We start from the raw sequence: 25025 nt of genomic DNA, 5'->3' as shown, positions 1-25025 counted from the left end.
TAAGATCATTGGGATTTGCAAATTCCTTAATTGTTCTTTTAGGGTTATTGGTGTGCCTACAGGCCCCACAGACACCACAACCATAGAACCCTTTAGATTCATTAAAGGGGTTTAACACTTCTTTAGCTCTGGTCGAATTATTATTGGAAAGACTATTTCTTAAATTAGATACTCCCCTATAGATGATTTTGGGTTTCTCCGGTAGGAGAGTGTTTAGTAGCTCATCATTTTTAAGGATAGGCCAATGTTTATGGATTACTTTTTTGACTTTTTTGCTCTGTATGTTGAAATCGCAAATAAAGGCCAATTCACTGTCTGCAGAGGTGGTAGGTTTCACTTTATATTTCAAAAGGGATTCTCTTTCTCTAAGACTTATCTCATCATAAGCACTGTCAAGTAACTGTCTATCATATCCCTTATCTATGAAGTCCGTCATGATCTTTTGTGCTTGTTTATGAAATGTAGCAATATCGGTGCAGTTACGTCTTACTCTGAGAAGTTGTGCCTTAGGCGCATTAAGGAGCCAAGGTGAGTAATGGCAACTCTTGCCCTCGATGTAACTGTTTACATCAACCTTCTTAAAGAAGGTACTGGTCTTAATGGTGTTACTTTCGATAAAAATGTTGAGGTCGAGGAATTCGACAGAGTTCTTACTGCTATTTCTGGTAAGCTTGATACCCCAATCATTATTCTCAACACATGAAAAAAAGAGATCAAGGGACTCACTACTGCCCTTCCAGACAAAAAAAATATCGTCTAAATAACGATGATAGGACACCAGGTTTGCATCCCACCTACGGTCACCAAAAACAAAATGATGTTCCCAGTATGACATAAACAAATTGGCGTAGCTGGGTGCAAACCTGGTGCCCATCGCCGTTCCACAGATTTGCAAATAAAATGCCTCACTGAACCAAAAATAGTTATTGTGGAGTATCCAATTAATTCCCTCCAAAATGAAATCAATCTGAGATTGTGGAAAAAGTCCAGATCTCTCGAGGAAAAACTTTGTCGCTTCACATCCTCTATTATGTTGTATGATGGTATACAAGGAGTGAACGTCGGCTGTAACTAGCCAGCATTCATCATCCCATATAACATCTTTAAGGACCTGCAGGACATTAATGGTGTCTTTTAAATGGCCTTTACAGTTCTTCACTATAGGCTGTAGGCATTGGTCGATGTATTGGGAAAGCCTACTCGATATAGATCCTATTCCTGAGATGATGGGGCGCCCAGGGGGTTTGGTGATGTGTTTATGGATCTTTGGCAAGTAATAGAAAACAGGGATCCTGGGATGATGGATGTTTAGAAATTCTGATTCTTTTTTATTCAGGATACCTTCTAACTTGCCTTTGTCAAGCAATTTAGTATAGCTGACCTTAATTTCACTAGTGGGGTCTTTATTTAAAACGATGTATGTTGTAGTGTCGCCAAGTAACCTATTGGATTCTGCAATATAATCATCTTTCTCGATAAGGACAATCCCCCCCCCCCCTTATCGGCCGGTTTAATGACCAGTGTGTTGTCATTTTTGAACTTCTTTAGACTGTCTCTTTCTTGGAAGGTAAGATTATATTCATTCTTCCCGATAGGTTTGATACGTTTGATGTCCCTCATAACCATTTTTTCAAATGTTGACATCTCATCAGAGATGCAAAACTTGGGAAAAAAACTGGATTTCTCTTTAAGTTCCGTATGCACAAATTCATAATTTATTTCACTTGGCATAGGTCTTGTTGATGGTTTCTTATGGAAGAATTTTTTCAAACACATTTTTCTTTTAAACCTATTAAGGTCCAAATAGGTGCTAAATTTATCTAGTGTTCTAGTCGGGGCAAATTTAAGGCCCTTTTCAAGTAATGATTGTTGGGATTTAGAGAGCACTCTATTTGTGAGGTTAAAGATACCATTCTTAATTATTTTTTGTCTCTTTTTCCTCTTTTGTAAAGATACTCCTCCTCTAATTCCCCTTCCTCTATGGATCTCCGCCTCTTTCCTAATGGGGAGCATTTGTATCTCTCCCTTTCCTGGAGTTCCCAAAAATCCTCTTGTCTTGGTGAACGGTCTAGGTGTGCAAATCTGTTATATAGAGGAACATTATCCTCCTTTTTTCTCTCAGGTCTATTCAAATATGGTTGGCGTTTGTCGAAATGCACACTCTGTTTTTTCCATCTATATGTGTCCCTTCCATCAGAGTGGTCATTTCTTTTTTTATTATTGGGAGAGACAACGTCTCTTCTACCATAGCTATAGTTGGCCTCCGCTTTATAACTTGATCTATTCATTATTTTGGTTTGGGGTTCTTTATGAAAAGAAGTATCACTATTAGAGTGCCTCCTACCAGAGAGACCTTTGTGGGTGTTTGAATGGTAAGATATACTTCTATCAGGAATGTTTCTTTTAGGGTACTTTGTTCTTTGAGAATTATTTACATTATTATAGTTATATTTGGAGTATGTCCTGACTCTATTACAAATTTGAGCGCCTAGAAAAGCACGGTTTATTTGTTATCATTCTTTTGTTGTTAAATTACCTCTGTACCTGTGCAGGCTGCCATTTACATAATGTCGTTATTTGAAAATAGAAACAGATGCAGTAAAAATATTGATGCTCTGTTTAATGATGAAGAACTAGATGCCATGAGTACGAATCAATCACATAAAATACAACTACAAGACTGTAGATTTATGTTAGAGAAAACATTAGGGAAAGAGATTAAAAATAAGTGGGAAATAGCAACCCTTGAGAAATACAATAGAGAGAAGATCACACCAAGAGGTCTAAGGTTTTCAAAGGATCCTTCCTTTGACCAAGAGGAAGAAGACTTTATGACCGAATGGAATAACAAATTAGAGAGTTTTTCTTTTGGATTAATGGACTTAATTATTGAGAGACGCCGGCATAACCTGGCAAAACTAGATAAAAAAATTGATGAACTACAGAATTATCTAATAAACAATACCTCCTCAGAAGAATATACCTCTATTACAGAGGATATAAAAGACAATTTAGAAAAAATGGAAAAAACTGTAATTGAAACAAAAAAGAGAAAATACTTGAGGGATAAAAATGATTATGCCAATAATAGAGTCAGGACATACTCCAAATATAACTATAATAATGTAAATAATTCTCAAAGAACAAAGTACCCTAAAAGAAACATTCCTGATAGAAGTATATCTTACCATTCAAACACCCACAAAGGTCTCTCTGGTAGGAGGCACTCTAATAGTGATACTTCTTTTCATAAAGAACCCCAAACCAAAATAATGAATAGATCAAGTTATAAAGCGGAGGCCAACTATAGCTATGGTAGAAGAGACGTTGTCTCTCCCAATAATAAAAAAGAAATGACCACTCTGATGGAAGGGACACATATAGATGGAAAAAACAGAGTGTGCATTTCGACAAACGCCAACCATATTTGAATAGACCTGAGAGAAAAAAGGAGGATAATGTTCCTCTATATAACAGATTTGCACACCTAGACCGTTCACCAAGACAAGAGGATTTTTGGGAACTCCAGGAAAGGGAGAGATACAAATGCTCCCCATTAGGAAAGAGGCGGAGATCCATAGAGGAAGGGGAATTAGAGGAGGAGTATCTTTACAAAAGAGGAAAAAGAGACAAAAAATAATTAAGAATGGTATCTTTAACCTCACAAATAGAGTGCTCTCTAAATCCCAACAATCATTACTTGAAAAGGGCCTTAAATTTGCCCCGACTAGAACACTAGATAAATTTAGCACCTATTTGGACCTTAATAGGTTTAAAAGAAAAATGTGTTTGAAAAAATTCTTCCATAAGAAACCATCAACAAGACCTATGCCAAGTGAAATAAATGATGAATTTGTGCATACGGAACTTAAAGAGAAATCCAGTTTTTTTTCCCAAGTTTTGCATCTCTGATGAGATGTCAACATTTGAAAAAATGGTTATGAGGGACATCAAACGTATCAAACCTATCGGGAAGAATGAATATAATCTTACCTTCCAAGAAAGAGACAGTCTAAAGAAGTTCAAAAATTACAACACACTGGTCATTAAACCGGCCGATAAGGGGGGGGGGGATTGTCCTTATCGAGAAAGATGATTATATTGCAGAATCCAATAGGTTACTTGGCGACACTACAACATACATCGTTTTAAATAAAGACCCCACTAGTGAAATTAAGGTCAGCTATACTAAATTGCTTGACAAAGGCAAGTTAGAAGGTATCCTGAATAAAAAAGAATCAGAATTTCTAAACATCCATCATCCCAGGATCCCTGTTTTCTATTACTTGCCAAAGATCCATAAACACATCACCAAACCCCCTGGGCGCCCCATCATCTCAGGAATAGGATCTATATCGAGTAGGCTTTCCCAATACATCGACCAATGCCTACAGCCTATAGTGAAGAACTGTAAAGGCCATTTAAAAGACACCATTAATGTCCTGCAGGTCCTTAAAGATGTTATATGGGATGATGAATGCTGGCTAGTTACAGCCGACGTTCACTCCTTGTATACCATCATACAACATAATAGAGGATGTGAAGCGACAAAGTTTTTCCTCGAGAGATCTGGACTTTTTCCACAATCTCAGATTGATTTCATTTTGGAGGGAATTAATTGGATACTCCACAATAACTATTTTTGGTTCAGTGAGGCATTTTATTTGCAAATCTGTGGAACGGCGATGGGCACTAGGTTTGCACCCAGCTACGCCAATTTGTTTATGTCATACTGGGAACATCATTTTGTTTTTGGTGACCGTAGGTGGGATGCAAACCTGGTGTCCTATCATCGTTATATAGACGATATTTTTTTTGTCTGGAAGGGCAGTAGTGAGTCCCTTGATCTCTTTTTTTCATGTGTTGAGAATAATGATTGGGGTATCAAGCTTACCAGAAATAGCAGTAAGAACTCTGTCGAATTCCTCGACCTCAACATTTTTATCGAAAGTAACACCATTAAGACCAGTACCTTCTTTAAGAAGGTTGATGTAAACAGTTACATCGAGGGCAAGAGTTGCCATTACTCACCTTGGCTCCTTAATGCGCCTAAGGCACAACTTCTCAGAGTAAGACGTAACTGCACCGATATTGCTACATTTCATAAACAAGCACAAAAGATCATGACGGACTTCATAGATAAGGGATATGATAGACAGTTACTTGACAGTGCTTATGATGAGATAAGTCTTAGAGAAAGAGAATCCCTTTTGAAATATAAAGTGAAACCTACCACCTCTGCAGACAGTGAATTGGCCTTTATTTGCGATTTCAACATACAGAGCAAAAAAGTCAAAAAAGTAATCCATAAACATTGGCCTATCCTTAAAAATGATGAGCTACTAAACACTCTCCTACCGGAGAAACCCAAAATCATCTATAGGGGAGTATCTAATTTAAGAAATAGTCTTTCCAATAATAATTCGACCAGAGCTAAAGAAGTGTTAAACCCCTTTAATGAATCTAAAGGGTTCTATGGTTGTGGTGTCTGTGGGGCCTGTAGGCACACCAATAACCCTAAAAGAACAATTAAGGAATTTGCAAATCCCAATGATCTTAATAAGAACTATAAAATAAAGGACATTATCACCTGCCACACCAAAAGGGTAATTTACATGCTGACGTGCCCATGTGGCCTCCTATACATTGGGCGGACAATACGCCCTCTGCAAGTGAGAATACAGGAACACGTCAGAAATGTGAAAAATGGATTTATGAAACACAGCGTATCACTTCACTTTAAAAATATGCATAATAGTGATCCAAAATGGATACAATTTAAGGGCATCCAAAAGGTAGTCACAGATTGGAGAGGTGATGACTTGGTGAGGAAAATGGGTAAGGCTGAGATGAAGTGGATATTGGAATTGGACACTCTACACCCTAGAGGTCTTAATCTTGATTTTGAACTTTGTCATTTTTTATAAAATATTTTTTCCTTTTTTTTTTTTTTTTTTTCCTCTTCATCTCAGTCTTCATATGGTCCTCACTATGACGAAATATATAAGTTGTAATTTTATTTATCAACACAATTTTTCCCTTTTTTTCCTTTTTTTATAATAATTGAATTGATACTGTATCACTTTAAGACAATAACAGCACTTAAGATTTATATATACATTTGAGTAATGTATGTATATATTTATCAGAATAGGATACTTTATATGGGTGACACACGTCTGCAATTGGCGTTTCTATTCTACTAAACACCAATTGGGTGTATATCCCTTTAAGACAGCATTGTTATCGAAAATTCACCTATGTAATTAACAGCCTAAAGATTGAAAAGACAAATTATTTACACAGCCTAATAGAGATTGCCGTATCCCTTTAAGACAGCAGTATCATTGTAAATTTTCTTATATATTTAAGAACCTAGATATAAGATCAATATGACTATCTATTTACACAGCCGAATATAGGCTGTTGCTTAATATAAAGTCTATCTCCTTCCAAACATACTCTTATTGGGCTTATTGTCTTACTAATACACCTATGTAATTAAGATGTTAAACTGATCCCTTTTTCCCTTTCCTTTTACGTTGTATTCCACAACACTAATGCTATGTGAATGAGCTTGAAGCTTGCCACTAACCAAAATGGCGGCTACGATTGAAACGGAAGTGACGTCGCGGCAAGGGCGATACGTCACTTCCGGAATTACGAGAACTCACGAACAGCTGATCGGAACACCCCTTACCATATTTGGTCATCCGGAAGGCAGCAAGAACCAATAGGAAGGACTCTCTGGATATTTAAACAGCAGGAAGACACTAGCAGGATACCGATTGAAAAAGCCTTTGCATAAGGCGAAACGCGTCTCGGAAGAGGACTCATCTTTACACCATAATTTTATGGGAACCTTTTTATTTATATTTTATGTAAGTGTTTTAAAATAAAAAGTTTTTTTTATATATTTGAGCCTACGACCTGCATCTACTTTCCTGCTACAAAGAAGAGCAGTGCCCTCTTAAAGGCACACTACCTATCACACAGAGCCCAGTTTGAATTGGCTCTCAAAAAGGTGAGCAAGCATTTATACTTGTTTTGATACCACTCTGGGTTGAGGATAACACACTAGGACTTTGGTCCATTGTCCCCTTATCTCTCCCTTTCTTTGAGGATTGCTACTAAACCATTGAAGAGGCTTGGTGTTTGCTTTAAAACACCCCTGCGCTTGTGATTTGAGCCTATCGTTTTCAGGCTCTGTACCATGTGAGTGTGTTACATATAGATTCCTCTCTTTATGTACCTCAAGTCCATACATACTACACTATTGTCTCCATTATATTCTCTCTTCAGATTCCCTCGAATTTCATATCCCTTTTTAAAAGGGTGAGTTTATACATTACATTAGCGCTCCACTGGGTCTTGTTTGTTGTGACCTTTTCTACTTTCATTACCCCACTATTCTGTAAGCACACACAGAATAGTCAGGAGTCAAGCCGAGTAAGGGGAACCAGAAGACAGAATCACGAGAAACAAGCCGAGGTCAAAGGGTAGGAGAAAGTCACAAAGTCAGATAAACAAGCCAGAGAGTACATAACCAGAAACAGAAGTTCAGTAGCAATACTAGCAAGCAAAGACCACAACAGGGCAGAGAGAGAAAGGAAAGGTAAGTATTTAAACCCATAGCTTAACTCTGATTGGATAATTTCCAATCAGAGTTAACAATCACACATGGGAGATATCTATACCCCCCACTGTGATTGAGGCACTGTGCCTTAAACCCTGGGTCAGGTGGCTGACCCCGGCGTTTACAAAACTGGGTGGTCTCCCGGCGTGCAGCGTCATGCATGCTGCCGCTGGGGGACGAAGAGGAAGACGCGGGCGGCATCCGAGGCTGGGAGGATGCCGCTCGCCGAGCACACGAGGAGAAGGGGACCGCGGACGGCTGGAGGGTGAGTGCCGCGAGCGGACTGCAGCCTCCCCTCGCAGCCGCCCGCGGGATCCTGACACTAAGGACTCGTGGATCCACTCCTCTCCTAACCTTCTTACTAGCAGGCAGAAGCTCCTGGTATGCAGTCTGGGACAGAGGATAGGTGTATGTAGTGAATGTAGAAGAAAGGGAACATGCCACCGTGTTAGAGAAACTGAAGCAGCAAGAGACATGCCACAGTGTTGGAGAGACTGAAGCAGCAAGAGCACTTGCATAGTGCGCAAAGTCAGCTTTATCTTAACTAATTTCATTGTCAGCCAGTCTACACCAGTTTTGTCCTCCTACATCTCTCTTAAGTTTTCATACTGGAGCAAGAGCATGTGAAGAGTAGCAGAAAAAAACAACAACAAAGGCATGGGCCTGGAGCTGCAGCTCCATAACCCCTATGTGAACACTAGTCTATATCCACAGGCAATTCCTCCCATAAACCAAGTAAGGAAACGTAAAAAACTAAAAATATGCCAATACAGAAGTATAGCTGGCCTATAACTAAGTGCAGATAAGGCCAAATGGCACTAATAACTTGTGTGGGAGCCTAGATGAACACCAGCTTGCAGTGGGTGTAAACATGGTGAAAAAGTGGGTAGCACTCCTTTGGTATGAAGATCAATGGAACACCACAATGGTATCCATGGAGTAATATATGTAACATTAATTTATTGAAACAATATGTAAAAACAAAGAAATAAGATCAAAATATGGTTTTGTCTGTTTTCTATAATTATCCCAACTTTCATCTCATTAATAGTCATCCCCATCTCAACCACATTTGGGGTATGTGTCGCCTTTGGGTTCCTTATAACAATAGCCATAGTGTTGCACTTACTTACACTAAATCTCACCTGCCACCTGTCTGCCCAGACTCTTAATGTATCCTGCTCAGAATCGACTAATTCACACAGTTTTGTGGATTTTACAAACACATTTTGGTATTTTTGCGGTGTTGACCGTGTTGTTCAATCATAAATGTCATCTTTCTTGTTTATTGATTTCACACATTATACACAATGTTTTAAAGAACAGAGCATGTTTTAATTGAGTGCAATATATAAGTATACAGGTTATGATTTATGACAAATGTAAAAACATGCATTTTTCACTTTGCACATTTTACATGCAATTTGGTTGTTTATTTGGTAAACTAAAAAAATCACTACATGGTGCTCATTTATGTCTACTGCAGGCATAGGAAACCTTCGGCACTCCAGATGTTTTGGACTACACCTCCCATGGTGCTTTGACAGCATTATGGGTGTAAGAGCATTATGGGGGATGTAGTCCACAACATCTAGAGTGCCGAAGGTTGCCTATCCCTGGTCTACTGTGTGCATAATAACCCCCTTAGCAGATGTTTGTGAAGGTACACAGCAGAATTAGCATCAGGAGCCACTTGCTCAGCATGTTGGCACTATATAGGTGTTCGAGTGAATTCTGAAGCTCTATGCATCATTTTTTTCAAACCTATAGATCCCCAGGGTACCATCTTGCGTCTTTTTACAGAGCTTGATGCATCATTCCTGCAACATGTTGAACAACTCCAGGCTACACTAGCGTTATTTCTTTGTCATTTACTATGTAACATTCTAGGATTGACGCCTCATTGCTCAGTTGTTGTTACTACCATCCCTGAGTATCTTATCCTAAACGCCTGTTCCTGTTTACCGTATCCTGTTACCATTAATTTCGTTTTTTTCTGTTTAACCATTTAGGAACCTTGCTGCCAGGTCACATAATGGTGTCCTGAACACTTGTGCTGCATTTCTACAAGGAATGGATACTCTGTATGGTGATCTAATCATTGTAGCTGCTTCAACAACCCTTCACAAAAAGGAGTAAAATAAATGGTGACAATTAAACTTTTGTAGAATTGCTGTTGACAAGTGAAATGAGGTAGCACCACGTGATAAACTTCCTTGGTGTCTCTGTGAGAATATTAAGGATGAGGTGGCAAAAGTTGGTATTCTCTGGTAGACTCCATGATGATGCTTCCATGAAGGCAACTAGAAAGAGCCTACACTTACCACCTCCACAACAGTGACTCATTCAATCTAGTAGTCCTCCTCCTACCATAATGACTACCAGCATTTATGGTGAAGAACCGATACAGATGGGTGTTGTAAGAGGACCACTGAGTGATCGAGTAAGAAAAAGCTAGAAGGTCTAATGGCCAAGCCTAACCTTAGGGTGGGCAAGAAATGTTCTTACATAGAGAATATAATGTCCTATAGATATGCAACTACAACATGGATATCCTCTAAAGTCTGGACCTTTCATTCAAGAGACCGTTCCTCTCTGCATGACATTGGAAACTTTACATAAAGAAACTTTCATTGTTGATATTGTTTGTTCACGCGTGTTTCCTGTAGTCCTGTGTCTACCATGGTTAAGAAAACAAAATAATTAAATAGGTTAAGTCTAAGGGATTCAATTGGTAACTTCCAAGTACTGGTCCTTGAATGGTTTGGTTTCCAAAACAATAAATGTCATGTGCTACCAAATAGGTTACTAAAGCATTAATTGATTTACATATGCAATTTATGCTTAAAAGGAATAAAATAAAATAAAATACTCTGACCTCCACACTAAGGCTTTACCGTCAAACTATTATTAAACAGTACAAACAAGCACAAATAAATGTGAGGATCAACTCTTTTGTTGTATGCAATGTCTGTCTATATTCTATAGCAATGAAGGGATAGACATAGACAAATTAATAGACAAATTAACTTTGCATCTCAAAACCTTACTAATACAATAGGAATCATTATATTGCTGACAATGCTTAAAAGAGTTTGGTTTTCTACAGGCTATACATGATTCAAAGGGTACATAAGATAAATACAAAGTATTCTCTTGTGTAAAATATATCAATGTTGCTAGCCAAGAACAGAGAACCAGGCATCACTGTGATTTCAATATGTAGAGAAAAAGTTTTTATTTCGGTCACTAGGTGGCTCTGCCATAACATCCTTGTGTGGACATAAATAAGTATTGGAGCCTATGAACTATTTTTATATACAGCATTTCTACCAAACAGAATAATTCCCTGGTAATGTATTAAAGGGTTACTATTAAAGGGTTACTACACTACAACTACATCCAAAATCCAAAATCCCCCTAATATAAAAGTCGCTGTGTGGAAGATACAACCCAATGAAAACATGCATGCATTTAAATTAGCATTTTCAATTAGGGTTGTTATATAAAAAACAAAAACTTTTGCACAAGCTAGGCATCTCTTTTCTAAAGACTTTGCATCTTATCTTGTGGAACATTATCTCCCATAAAAACTGATGTGCACAGCCTAATAACTCTTAAAGGGACCTTACCACTAACATATAGCTATACCTAGATTACTTTGTATTACAAAAAAAATAAAAAAATATTCTAAAACGCACTAATACCACTGTTTTTCTTTTCTTTGTTTGAATGAATGAATTGCATATAAAAAGAAAAAATAAAGTTAGGTTTTTATCAACTGCATCCATTTTTCCCATGATGAAACATTCACCAAAATCGTAAAGCAAAACTCACTTCACAGCTGTGGGCAGAGCCAACATCATGTTCTCATAAGATACACCACTATATCACTATAGGGCAGGACTAGGTTACTCTCTCAACTACCTTTTTTTTTTTTTTTAAACTTGTCTTTCAACACAGAAAGTACAGTTTTCGGGAACAGAGAGGAGATTGACCTGGGTTGAGCAGGTGGCGATACACTGTGCCAGTAAAACTAGTTTTCTAAATACAAAGGGCTTTGATGCAACTTTTTTTTACAAACTCCAACTTTTTTCTTCATAGCTTTTTATCTGCACACCAGGGGCGAATCCAGAACCTAATCTTGAAAGGGCACTGGTAGTGGGTTGTAGTAGGGGACTAAGGGCTTTAGTTGGGGCACCAAGGGCTGTAATGAAGGGTATGAGCTGTAATTGGGGGAGGGCGGGGGGTTGGGAAATATAGTGGGGGATAAGGGCTGATGTTGGTGGATGACTGTATTGGGGAATGGGTCTGTAGTGTGGGGGGGCATCGGCTGCAAATGGATCGTAATTGATCTAGATGAAAATTCCTGTCCTTGAGTACAACATTGGCTTAAAGATAGAGTACAGAGAGTTATTAATGGTAAATTTTCAAGATGGATGGAAATAGTGTCCCTCAGTGTTCTGTTCTTGAAATGCTGATATTCAGTAGATTTATAAATCATCTTGAAATTGGCATTAGAAGTAATGTGTCAGTAGTCGTATTAGAGGACACAGAAACTAGGTATGGTGATACAATGTGATCAGGATAATATTTTGCGGTAGAGGGATTTAGATAGATTTAAGGACTGGGCACTCAAATGGCAGATTAAATTAAATGTAGATAAATGCAAAGTGATGCAGTTTGCGGTAAAGAATGCACGAACAACTTACACCTTAAATGGTATAATGTAGGGATATAATTTTGTATATGAGGAGTAACAGCTTCTTGATGCAAGGAGAGATACCTCTACCATTCTGGGGTCTAGAAGGATTTTTTTTCCTAGTTTTTTGCGAAGTTGCAAAGCGCAACAAACTGTTTATTCTTTTCCTGGCACTTCAAGTCCCCTCTCCCTCCCACCACCCATCCCCAGTTGCTGAATGGGTCAAAACCCCTTCAGTGATTTACCTGAGACCCCCGCCGATGTCCCTCGGCGGTGGTTTCGGTTCCGCCCACACTCCTCCCCCGACGTCATCCGGCGGGGGAGACCAATCGCGCATGTGCAGCCGCCAGCGGGGGAGACCTAATGCGGCGCGCGCATTAGACCTCTCCATAGGAAACTATTGAAAATTCTTTCAATGCTTTCCTATGGGGAATTGAGCAATGCTGGAGGTCCTCACACAGTGTGAGGACGTCCAGCGACGCTCTAGCACAGAAAACCTGTGCTAGGAACCAGGAAGTGCCCTCTAGAGGCTGTCTGGTAGACAGCCACTAGAGGAGGAGTTAAGCCTGTAATATAATTATTGCAGTTTATGAAAACTGCAATATTTCCAGCTGACATAGATAGACATAGAATGTGACTGCAGATAAGAACCATTCGGCCTATCTAGTCTGCCCAATTTTCTAAATACTTTCATTAGTCCCTGGCCTTATCTTATAGTTAGGATAGCCTTATGCCTTTCCCACGCATGCTTAAACTCCTTTACTGTGTTAACCTCTACCACTTCAGCTGGATGGCTATTCCATGCATCCACTACCCTCTCAGTAAAGTAATACTTCCGGATATTATTTTTAAACCTTTGCCCCTCTTATTTAAGATGATGTCCTTTTGTTGTGGTAGTTTTTCTTCTTTTAAATATAGTCTCCTCCTTTGCAGGGTTAAGGGTAGTGGGAGTTGGCACCCAGACCACTCCAATGGGCAGAAGTGGTCTGGGTGCCTGGAGTGTTCCTTTAAGCTGATGTCCGGTCTTTTCCTTATACAGGTTGAGCAGTAGTGGAACCTGCCAACACCTCTCCTATGTAGCCCACATATAGTGTTGTTGAAACTGTATGTATGGTTACCAAATCTCCAGATGATTTGCTTTTTCTAAACCATTGAATGTCCCTGACTTATCTTTGTACAGTATTGTTCTAAGGAAGTTATTTGTCTGCTTGTCCATCCATTTATGTTTCAATTTTACCTACCTTTATACGAAATAGCCATTTTTTTTTTTTTTATTACTTCTGCAGATACTTCTTCCAGATAATTTGGGAGTACACATTTAGGGGTTCCATCCCATAAACGCAGTCTGTACTGTTTTTAGCCATTCAAATCTATTATTTTAGACTGGATTAATTGCAAAATGAAATCATGAAAATAAGGCATTGATAACGCTTTCAGATCCAACTGATCATGTTAGAGGTGTATTGAATGAAATAATGAGCACTGCCCTGCCACAAGCAAACTATCTGGTTAAACAGCCTATTCCCCACACAGTACAATTCAAAATCCAAGACAGACAAGCTGTAAAACACAACAAATGAATTAGTGTACACGTGTACGAGTAGTATCCACAAGTCATAATTTTAAGAATTGCTTCATGAGACCATGGGCTGAGCTGAAATGTTACTAATGGTGGTGAAAAAAAAAAAGTCACTAAAATACATAGAGTTCAGCCAACCACTGGATGACGTTGATTGGAATTATATTCCACATCAGAAGTTTAACAAGTGGTTGCCCCACCATGTAATGACACATGTAACTCCCACCAGCATTAGCAATAATCTCCGTGTAATGATAGTTATAGTCAAGCAGGGGCAGGTGACTTCATGGACTTAAATTGATGGGGCATAATTTCCAACAGAGTGGCTTGTTTTTTGTTGTTTGTTTGCACTGAAAAAGGGCAGAGGTAAGCACCAGTCACCCAAGTTGCACAAAGAGACATTGTTTTTTTTTATTTTAAAAGGCTTTATATCCAGGGTCTTGGAATTATAACCACTTCTGTGAATCAGTGAAATGAAGTAGTTAAGGTGAGAAAATGTAAAATATAGTCTTCATAATGTGAATGCAAAATGACCACTAGGTGGCAGCAATATACTGCTACACATACACATCATAAAAGCATCTGTTTAGCTTAATAGCCAGAAATGTGTCAGTACGCAATACTTTTCCTAGGTAAACCTTAATTTTTCATCAGTTCACCATTTACTAAAATGGTAATTGGTGTAGAGGCATTTATTAGATAAAAACAGTTACTTTATTCATAAAAGAACTGCAAACAAATGATAAAAGTGTCTGTATATCAATGTTCACAGAAACCGAAATATATATTAATAAAAACAAAAAAACAATAACTCAACAATCTTGACATAACATTTCCAAAATATCTGTAAGCTGTATAATGTTCACCATTCAAATCATTCTTACCCCAATGGATCTTCTTAGGTGCAGATAAGGATGTAGTTTGTGAGTTGCTTGACTTATATGTACTGTTTTATTTTGTGTTTTGGTTTTATAAAAACCATATAATTCTTTGTATAGTATGCTGTATTGTGTTAATATACACACAGTGGTATATGGTGTTAGAGAAGGTATAGAAATCTTGTTTCCATTCAAACTGTACATAAATACAAATTGATTAAACTCTGTAAATGTAATTTACTTTTTCTTGAATACATAATTCATCGGAAGAAGTGTATTTTCTACAAAGGTTGACAAGGTAGCAGCAAAATGAAAGGGCCAGTAATGCCAATCTGTGTTTAATATGTGTATTTCAAGTGTGTAAAGTTGTAGGACTTATCTGTTCATTCAAAATACCTCCCAGCTTTTACAAGTAGCTATCAGAAACACAAGGGTCAGTGCACATGAAACGGTCCGTGTTATTCACAAAAGAGAGAATTCAAGGTGAATTGCAAATTCAAGGTCAAAATAGCCGAACCAGAATAATCTCAGCCAGCTAATTCCTGGTTGCTAATGGACTTTTGATCGCCTAAATGATGCTCTGCATGAGGATATCCAGTGTAACTGAAATCTCCATAGGAAAGTATGCACATCAGCTCCCCCTTCCCCAGCTGACTATGTTAGAGGAGGCAGAGCGCTGACGCAGCGTCAAGGTTCATGGGCACTGGAATTGGGTAAGTGACTAAAGGTTTTTTTTTTTTTTTTTTTAACCCTTTAGCTGCCTGGGAGACGACCAGAGGGCTCTATAGTGTCAGGAATAGAGATTTGCTTGAAATTTACCTTACCTTTTAGCAAATAACTCTGTATGTGACATCATCAAACTGTATCAGTAGGGCTAGTCGTCCATCTTATTTAGTTGCTAAAAGGTCTTATAACAAAATGACCCAAAAAACTAAATCATCATATTTTTCACCACATATTATACTCTCGTATTTTACCGGGCTCTCTCTATTGGAAGAGTAGGCATCCACATATGGGATGGCTATCATCTCACAAGACACATGGATCCGGAAAGTAAGAGCCATTTTAAGACGCTGTTTATACAATTTTTGTTGTGCTTTGTGTTTATGTGTGGCTTTTTCATTGCACATTGTCATTACATTTACTACACTATAATTTCCCATTCTAAATATTTTTTCTTCTATATGCTTTGGGTAAATGTACAATTGTTATTAGATCAAAAGGATCGGTATAAATCCCCTTTTGCAATTTAAAATGGATATGTTATTTTGTATCTGAAATATGACCATTACACAATTGTGCACTTAGCACTTCCACTGTGCGTCTAAGACATTGTATTCGGTGGATTTGCACTTAGGTGGGGTTCATTAGAGGCAACTTGCACATGATATGCACTTTACATTGGTTGATATTTATTTATAACCTAATGCAAATGTATTCCACAAAAAACAAACAAACCACAAAACACTTGTAATCTCTGAAAAAAGCAAATGCCATTTTTAATCAGTATTAAAAACCTTCTGGTGATAATAGTTCAGTATAGAAAGAGGTGGTGCAAAAAAAAAAAAAAAACAAAAGAATATGAGATACGTAATACAGAAAAGGAAGCAGAAAGCTACTACAAATCGACAGTTTACAAGTAGTATTTTTCATTTCAGGTACCAGAAAAAAAAACAGCTCACTAGTTCAATTCAACTGTATGACAAACACTGGGAAGCATAAATTCAGTCTAAAACATCTTTAAAGCAGGTATTTTCCCTCAAGGAAAACAAGGCACTATAAATAAATTACAATACAGTGAATTTCCCTGAACTTGCTTTTCTTCTGAGTTCCAGCCTTTATTAAGACACATAGAACAGCATTAAAACTGTACACATCCTTGAATGGGGTAGTCTGATCTACGGTATAAAATAAGTTGTCTGGAGATATCAGTGTCACAGCAAGGAAAAACCAAGCCTTGCTGCAGTCATATTATAAAATATATAATTATAGATATTTATATATGTATATACGCTTTGGTTGGGGTTTTTTTTGTTAGTTTTTTTCTTTTTTTTTTTTTTTACAAAATCTGAATAGTCTTTTAAACATTTAATATGGCAAACTTAACTAGCCTAATAACTTCATGGAGATACAAACAAACAGATCGATACTTCCTGTTTAGAAGGAAACACATCATACATCATCAGCTGGCAGAGGAGGTATGTTAATTCTTGGTCTGGTAAAAAATGCAATCTTCTCCCTGTAAGTAAGGACAGAAGAAAGGATTAGCAGTTAATGGGGAAAAGGAAGGTCATGGATGAGTTGGCTATTTTGTCTTATATATTGGGAATGGGTTGCAATATCACTTACACATTACCCCAGTAATAAGATACATGGTGTATTTGATGTAAAATATAAATATTTACTCACTTTTCCTTTGTTCCAGCGTTGATTCATGGGTGTTATTCTTTGTGTAACACCCACCTCTTGACCGTCCTACGTTTCGCCTCTGTTCTACTTTCATTTGCCCTGCTTGGGATGCATGGCAAATCTCATCAGTGACATCGGCATGCTAGATTCTTTACCAGCATTGGAACGGAGTGATGTCATCTGATTCTGTGCCTATACTACCCAAGGAGTTTCCATAGCAACCACAGTGCATGCTCTGTGGTTGCAATAAGAGGAGAGTAGAGGGAGCTCCTGTGTAAGGACTTTTCTGCTCTCCCTTGTCAGTCAATGCTGACAGCTGGGAGAAAAATCTATTTTTAAACAGGCGTTTCTCCTAGTCTAGACATTTGCTAGCAAAACTGCTAGCACAATGTATAGATGAAATATTATGCTCAATCTATTGCGCATAAGTTGTTTGGGGCATAAATTGTGCTTTTTTATTATGGTGCTTTTTTTGTGAAGCCTTCATGGTGCAATTAAGGAATCCTTTACGGTACGGTACTCCTGTCGAAGGCGGTTAGAAAAGGCTACTTTCTGGTGACATAGCAGGAATTTTCAGTTTAACCTGATACGCAATCAGGTTAAAAGAACATACCAGTTTGTAAATAAATGTTTTAAATATCTGAGTTGCCAAGGTTAAGTTAAGCGCACACCTATTGCAACCTACCTGTACACTCTACTAAAAACAACTAAAATACAAGCCCATTTATATAAGTTAAACAGAAAAGTATACTATTTTTTTCCAAACTATGCTTCTTTAAAGAACTCAATTGGCAACTCCTTAGAAACCCACTTAGTGAATTAACAACCCTATTGTGCTTTACCTGAAGGTCTGCACTTGGAGCGGCTCCTTCTGGTTTTGCCCACGCAGCTGGAATACCTCTTTAGACGCTTTCTTTAGCATCTTCTCTGCTGCTTGCTCTTGACGCTGTTCGAGTTTGGTTTGTCTTGTCTACAAATAAGGGACATTGATGAATAAGGGAAGTGCTAAAATATGTGAAATGATGAGTAGGCAATGGAATATGGAACCAAACAATGTTAGAGTTACTCACTAAATTAGAATTGTCAAGAATTCAAGGTAAATTTTCAATTTAAGGCTAAACCAGAGAAACTGGAAATATTCTCCTAGTCACGTATCATTCCAGTTCAGCTTTTTTGATTTGAAATTCACTTTGCATTACTGACAATTCTCATTTTAGCGAAAAATGTATGTGCTTTTTCATAGCTTTTCCTGATTTACACTAGTTAACGGTCCACTGTGCATTGTTTTTTGATTAGAGAAACGTTTTTCAGAAAAGCACAGTAATTAAACACTCTGTATGGAGTTTAGCTGGCCTTCAGAAATAAAAACAATTGTAGACAGGTTTATGGGCACGCATTTGATTTTTTTTTTTTTTTTTAGTGTCACTTGTTTATCTTCATTACTACTCTTATAGGATTTGTCTTGTCCGACCCCATCTTTCACTGAATCACCACCTCTCAATGCTTTGTCTCCACATGCCATTATCACTACCCACTTTCTATAGCTTACTTCCTCTCTCCTATATCTACTTTCCCACTTGATGTTTGTGTGACCCCAGCCAGGAAAGGATGTAAATACCTGTCTTTCTGCTTCGATTAGCAAATTGCGGAATCGATCATCACGCAGCACCCATTGTGGTAAATCGCTCTGCCCGCGAAGCTGTATCTCTTCGAGACGTTGCTTAAGCTCTCTGAGAGTATGAATCTCCTCGTTCAACTGCTGCTGCCTAGTTCTGGAAGCCTGGAGATCCAGCTCCAGGTCAAGGGATGTCCGGGCCATGATTTCTGCCATGGAAGGCTGGCAAGACTGCTGAAAAGTGTATAATTCTGTAAAATACTACACGAACACCGTTGCCGGATTTATTTTTCCACAATATGCTTCTAGAACATCTGACAACGGCCGATAACAGTTACAATTGTGAGCAGTAGACTGACCAGTCACTGGTAGAACAGTCTTCTATATACTTGGACAACAAATTGATCTGCTTAAAATAAAGCTGGGGTTATTCACTTTATAGAAGTTTAGCCATAGTCCCAGTACAAAGGCAAATAGGTAATGTTAGGGTACACAAAGTGCAGAGTCCAGGTTCCATATAACTATACATATAGCTATATTGTTATTTATTTATATTATTTTATTTGTAGACTTAATGTTGTATCAGTAATGGAGACATCCCCATACCTGCTTATAGCGCAGTGTTCGCCTTTCCAGTGTATTTCGAATGAAAGGTGATTTTCTTGGCAATGTTGAGCTGTCACTGTCACTTCGATATAACTGGACAGAAAGATACAGATATGTATAATAAATAATATTTTAGGCAAAGGTAAACACAATTTATTTTTAAAATCGAGGCATCAAGACAGTATTGTAGTTTTTAAGTGTTATTCACTAACATGCACTTTTTGATTAAAATAAATATTAGCAAAACATTTATTTGAAGCAAAGGGATGCATAGCTAGCATAAAACCACACACAACAATTTGGTCTATACATTGATTTGTAGATAAACCCAAATATAAATCTATGTAAATGTACATGTATTTATTTTTATTTTTCTCTTATTTATAAAAATATTTGTGAAATGAAAAGCTTAGACTGTATACAGGGTTTTTTATCTTGCAATATTTCACACATGGTCTGAAATGAGTATTAAAGAAAAAAATGCAATTTTCTCACATACAGTATGTATGACAACAAATATATTTAAGTAAAAATGGTTCAATATGCTGCTTATATGTATTTATAAGGGCCCAGATGGCATTACTAGCAGTGTAGCTTTCTAAAAATGTAAAAATGGTCTACATTTGAGCATAATCCCTACATACAGTAAATACATTTAAATAATATATTTTTAACATAAAGGTAATTAAAACTGTTAAAGCAACTTTATTAATCTGGGGAATGCTAATGTAAAGGTAGAGTGAAATGGTTGAGTCCATTCATTCCTTCCCCCTCCCTGACTGTATGAATTCTATTACCCAGTGAAATTTCCTGTACTGTTTGAATGCAGGAGGTGAGCGTACATCTTCAGCCACTTTACATTGCTTATATAAGTAAGTATTGGCTTTTTGCAGGAACATGTGCTCTTTTACAGGCTGGTAATCATAACTAGAGTATTAATGAGGGAGTGTAAGGCTTTATGAACTAGATTTCATTAAAAAAAAATACATGCTAATAAAAACATTTATACTGTACTCTATTTTGGTATTGAAGGGGTTAAGTATTTAGGAAACTAAATTTCCAGGGTGATTCGTCAACAATTTTTTTTACTGGTTGTTACTTTATCAATGAAGCCAGTGCACCAGTGTCATAGGGAAGGTGTTTTCTGATTTGGAAGCATTCCGAAGCAGGGTCAAAACTAGCATGACTGTTTTCCAAGTTATTAGTTTAACACCAAGAAACCCATCATGATGGGGAGTGTCAGTGCTGGAGAGGAGGCAAGTATTTAACAAACATCTCAAAAAGCAATTAATGTATTTTTATAATTTCTCTAATATTTATACTCACTCTGCACACATACTGACTCCTTGCACCAGGGGAAAATGTCTGGGAACGAACGATTGTACTACTGCGAACAAAAGGAGACCCACGAGACCGGCGGCAGGTTCTCTCTTTCTGAAGAATAGTAACCTCATCTGGGAAGACATCCTCTGTGTTGGTCTCTTTATCTACCTATAGATTATAGAGAAGAAAACAGTATCCACGTTAAGATATTTTACTAACAAGGAGAACTACAAGTTTTGGTATAACTTTGTATCACTATTTATCACATTCTGAAAGGATATTTAATATGTTCAAGATTGAATATGACAAAACGTGTCAAATTCATAAAGGATCCTCAATCCAACTCTGTTTTTTAACATATATTATTTAATGCATCAAAAATAAATATGTGATCGTAAGCCACTAAAAAAAAAAAAAATCAACATGTGCAACTGGCTGAAAAAAATCTATGGTTACTTTTGACTAACTATTAATATCTAAATGATATATTGTGTACACCGAGTTTATAGGAGCGTTGCTCAATCTACAAGCTCTGCTCTCTTTGCTAAACCATTCCTTGGTGACCCAGTAAACCTTTCTCCAGCTATGCCAGACAAACTAATGCATGATGTGCAACTGCCTGAACAGGAATTGCGATACCTGCGTAACTGAAAAGATTCTAAGACCTTACTGAGTTTTGTCGTTTTCTTAGCACTGTTTGCACACATCGTCTTACATACCTTAATGGGCTCATTTTGATTGTTTAAAGATCCATACAGGTTTGCCTGCCCTGCGCATATAGGCCCATGGATGCCTTCACCATAACATGTTTCTGAATAATGGGGGATTATCTGGGTACAGTTGCTATGACAACCACTGTCAACGGATTCTGCTTGCCAGCTCCTGTTATATAAACAAAATGTATAAAACACAGTGAGTTTCTTAAGAGCCTTGGGTAACACTTTACCGTTGAACAGCGCAGTCAGCAGGTAGCATGGATCTAAGTAAAACCAAGTAACCATACCTCTCAGACACAACTTCGCCTTGGTCCTCCTTTCGCTCCATCTCCAATATCTCTTCTTCAGTGTATTCCAGCTTCACCCGCTCCACTGCTAGTTCACGCTCTACCGCTTCCAGCTGAGCTGTTGTCCGAGCCAGTAAAGCAGACACTGCATCCTAAAGAGACACCAAGTGATCATTAAAACTGTTTAGGTGCAGGCATTAAGTGATATAGGTTTAACTAGACTATTCACAATGAGAACGCAAACATCTCGCTATACTTTAAACCTACAGTAGGAACAAGAGGAGAATCTACACACAATAAAAATAAGTCCCCGGCCATTCTTAACGGTGATCTGAAGAGAGAAAAATGTACAGTTTGTGTTAAGTAATGATGTGGAGCTCACCGTTTTAGTTTCTGCAGTGTTTTCAGAAGATTGTACGCAGCCCTTTCTGATGTCCTCGGCATCTGTGGTTCTTTGTGGTTCCACACTGCTGTAAATCTGGATGGGATACCACTGAAGATGCAATTCTTTGGAATCTTCATAATCCATCAAATTAATCTGAGCAATACCCTGTGCAGAGAAAATGGTTACAGGTTACTGTGTATTCAGGACACAAATGTGGGGAAAGTATGAATTTATGAGTATTCTGAAGGAGGAGTTACTTAGAACTGAGCTGGCTCAAGCACAGTGAAGATTTTGACTTCTCTAAAGACAATCCATAATTTCTTCACCCCAGTAAACACTAATAAAGTGAGTAATGGGGTAAGGTGTATAGGGGAGGAACTATAAAATGATTAGCACTGCAGCACTTTGTGCCAAGGGCAATGCAAATGGTCCATCAATGGCCCCGGTGAGTCGAAAAGTGGGGCACAAGCACATGTGCCCTCACAACATAGAGCACACATAGAGCCATGAGGGTTAAATGAATTGGCATTTTATGCTTTGGGTGTGCCAGAACAGTCTAGAATGCCTTTAAAGTATCATTTGGTATTAACAATAAAAAAATAGACACTGATAACTATTAGTTATCTCTTGGCTGTAGATAAAAACATCAGCTGTGAAAATGCAACATTGAGTAACCACTGATGTCAACCAGAGCAGAGTATGTTCTCAGATCTGTGAGAAGCTCAGCAAATGTTAGATGAACTGTCCACAGGAAGACTATGTCAAATTAGGTATATAGGATACAACACAGTTTGCAGTAGAAGGTGCTGCAGGTATTGCAAGTGCAATACGTCTTACTAACCTAGTGATAGATCCACTTTTAATATGATGATGTAAATGTATAACATACAGGTACGGGCAGCCATTTGCAGGTGTGGAAAGTCCCATTATGATATCTTAAATTCTAGTCAAAAATAGCCAAGTTGGCAATATTCTCCCTCTAATTTTAGCAATCGTTTCACTAAAGAGGGAGTTGACAACTGACATGTAAATGTAATGCAAAACTAGCTCACATCCCAAGCATAGTTTAAGATGTAGAATTAGGATTTAGTTTTGCTATTTTGGTTGCCAACTCAATTCTTAAATAACTAAAACATTACGCAGAGTTATTTACGAAAGTGAGAATTCAAAGTGAATTTCAAATTTAAGGCCAGAGTGGCCGAACTGAAAGCAGAGCTGACTCACTTTAAATTTCTCACCTTAGTGAATAACCCTCTAGGTTTTCAATGCCGCTCAATTAACTGTTTAGCGAATAACCTCTTTATGTACATGCATATTGTGTCAATGAAAGTGGTGCTATAATATAATAATTATTGTATATATTTTAAATAGAGTATATTTTCTCTACGGTTTTCATAATGTTCTCTGTGTGCTTAGATGTGCATTGCTTGATAAAGACCCGGTAGGGTCGAAACGTTGCTGCTTTTGCCTCAGTAAAGCTGATATTTATGTTATCCTGGAGTGCCTGGATGGTTATTTATTCTGCATATCTAGGAAGGGAGGGCTGGCCAGCCCTGGCTTCAGAGCACCTTGGTTATTTGGTGAGTTCGGTATACAGTACGTCTCTGCTTAGATGTGCATTGACAATGATTGTGCTAAATGCTATGTAAAGTAAATTGACCTACCAGCAGTTCTTCCTGCAGTTTTGGACACACAGAGCATATGTACAGCTGCAAGGAGCTCCGCTTTAGAACACTCAAGTGCATCGGGATTTGGAATATTTCATTGAACATGAGCGGCATTTGGAACTCCAGAGCTTTTGAACAGTAAGTGCTTGGCGTGCTGGAATCTTGGGAAAGTAAGTACACTCTGATATGGCTAAAACAAAGCAAGAAAACATGGCATGAGTAGCACATTCTAATAATGTAAATGTCAAACAATTCCTACAATCAAGCTCTGAGTTCTCCCCTAAAGATTGCAGTCTAGAGATATTGCCACATCTTGAACATTTTGTAGACTTATACACAGAGAATAAGGTGTAGGAATAAATGTACATACAGAAAAACAACTAAAAGTATTTGTTTTGAAAGCCAAAATGGCGTACACACAGGAAAGAGAGCTATAACAGCACAATACCTGTGTTTGGCTGTGCAGTCCTGCTATTAGGACCTTTAATCAGGGTGGGTTTCTCACAACATATAAGCACATAAAGATCACAATGTAAGGACAAAGCATAATGTTCAGAATACTCACATTCAAGCGTATTGACTTGAGGCCAAAAGAACCGAGCTGGGGAATTTTTCAAAGTCCACTTGCCTAAATTTTAAATTCCATGCTGCCATGTCATGGTTTGGGGGAATTTTTCATGGGGGGAGGAGTTGGCTAAGAGTTCTAAAACTATACTATATCATTTAATTCCATACCCCTAAAGACCTGTATTTTTATTTTTTTATTATTGGTATTTATATAGCACCAGCTTATTCCACAGCGCTTTACAATAAAAGGGGAATTTACCAAATGAGAGAATAACAAAGTGTAACAGGAACAATATGTAGTTGAGGACCCTGCTCAAACGAGCTTACAGCTTTTGATTTGTTTTCTTTACTACTTAACAAAAAACTAAAAATGTAAAAATAGTCAGATTATTATTTTATGTATAAAAGCAGTTGCGGATATATGACAATTTTCATGTCACTTTATGCTACTAAAGTTCACTGCCATCCTGTATTTGGCATCATTTACACTGTAAGGAATGTTGAACACATCACAATTTTAAGAATAAGAAGTCTCAAAGGAGAGAATAAAAATGGAAATACTTTGACAGTTTCATATATAAACTACAGGCACAAAGCAAAATCATGTTTAATGTTAGAGATTGCACCATTATTTATAGATACCCCTCATTGAGTT

The 25025-nt window shown here is 37.7% G+C and overlaps 1 protein-coding gene across 4 annotated transcripts in view; it reads right to left on the bottom strand.

Annotated features, from left to right (window-relative positions):
• Positions 1-16263: 16263 nt before the first annotated feature.
• The window catches only part of WWC3 (WWC family member 3), a 188799-nt gene continuing 180037 nt past the window's right edge, over positions 16264-25025 (bottom strand). For 2 of the 4 annotated variants that reach the window (XM_063450084.1, XM_063450086.1), the window contains exons 15-23: positions 23801-23993; positions 22134-22301; positions 21752-21903; positions 21468-21630; positions 20752-20916; positions 19426-19518; positions 18823-19050; positions 18047-18174; positions 16264-17034 (exon numbers count right to left, since the gene is read on the bottom strand). In XM_063450084.1, coding sequence (XP_063306154.1) covers positions 16968-17034; positions 18047-18174; positions 18823-19050; positions 19426-19518; positions 20752-20916; positions 21468-21630; positions 21752-21903; positions 22134-22301; positions 23801-23993 — 1357 coding nt within the window. In that variant the 3' untranslated portion in view covers positions 16264-16967. Of the gene's footprint in view, positions 17035-18046; positions 18175-18822; positions 19054-19425; positions 19519-20751; positions 20917-21467; positions 21631-21751; positions 21904-22133; positions 22302-23800; positions 23994-25025 lie in introns of all 4 variants that reach the window. The other 2 variants (XM_063450083.1, XM_063450085.1) reach the window with 1 other exon arrangement.

The sequence above is a fragment of the Pelobates fuscus genome, chromosome 1, assembly GCF_036172605.1.
Source record: "Pelobates fuscus isolate aPelFus1 chromosome 1, aPelFus1.pri, whole genome shotgun sequence".
Classification (NCBI taxonomy): Eukaryota; Metazoa; Chordata; class Amphibia; order Anura; family Pelobatidae; genus Pelobates; species Pelobates fuscus.
This window is presented reverse-complemented; position numbering and strand designations above follow the sequence as displayed.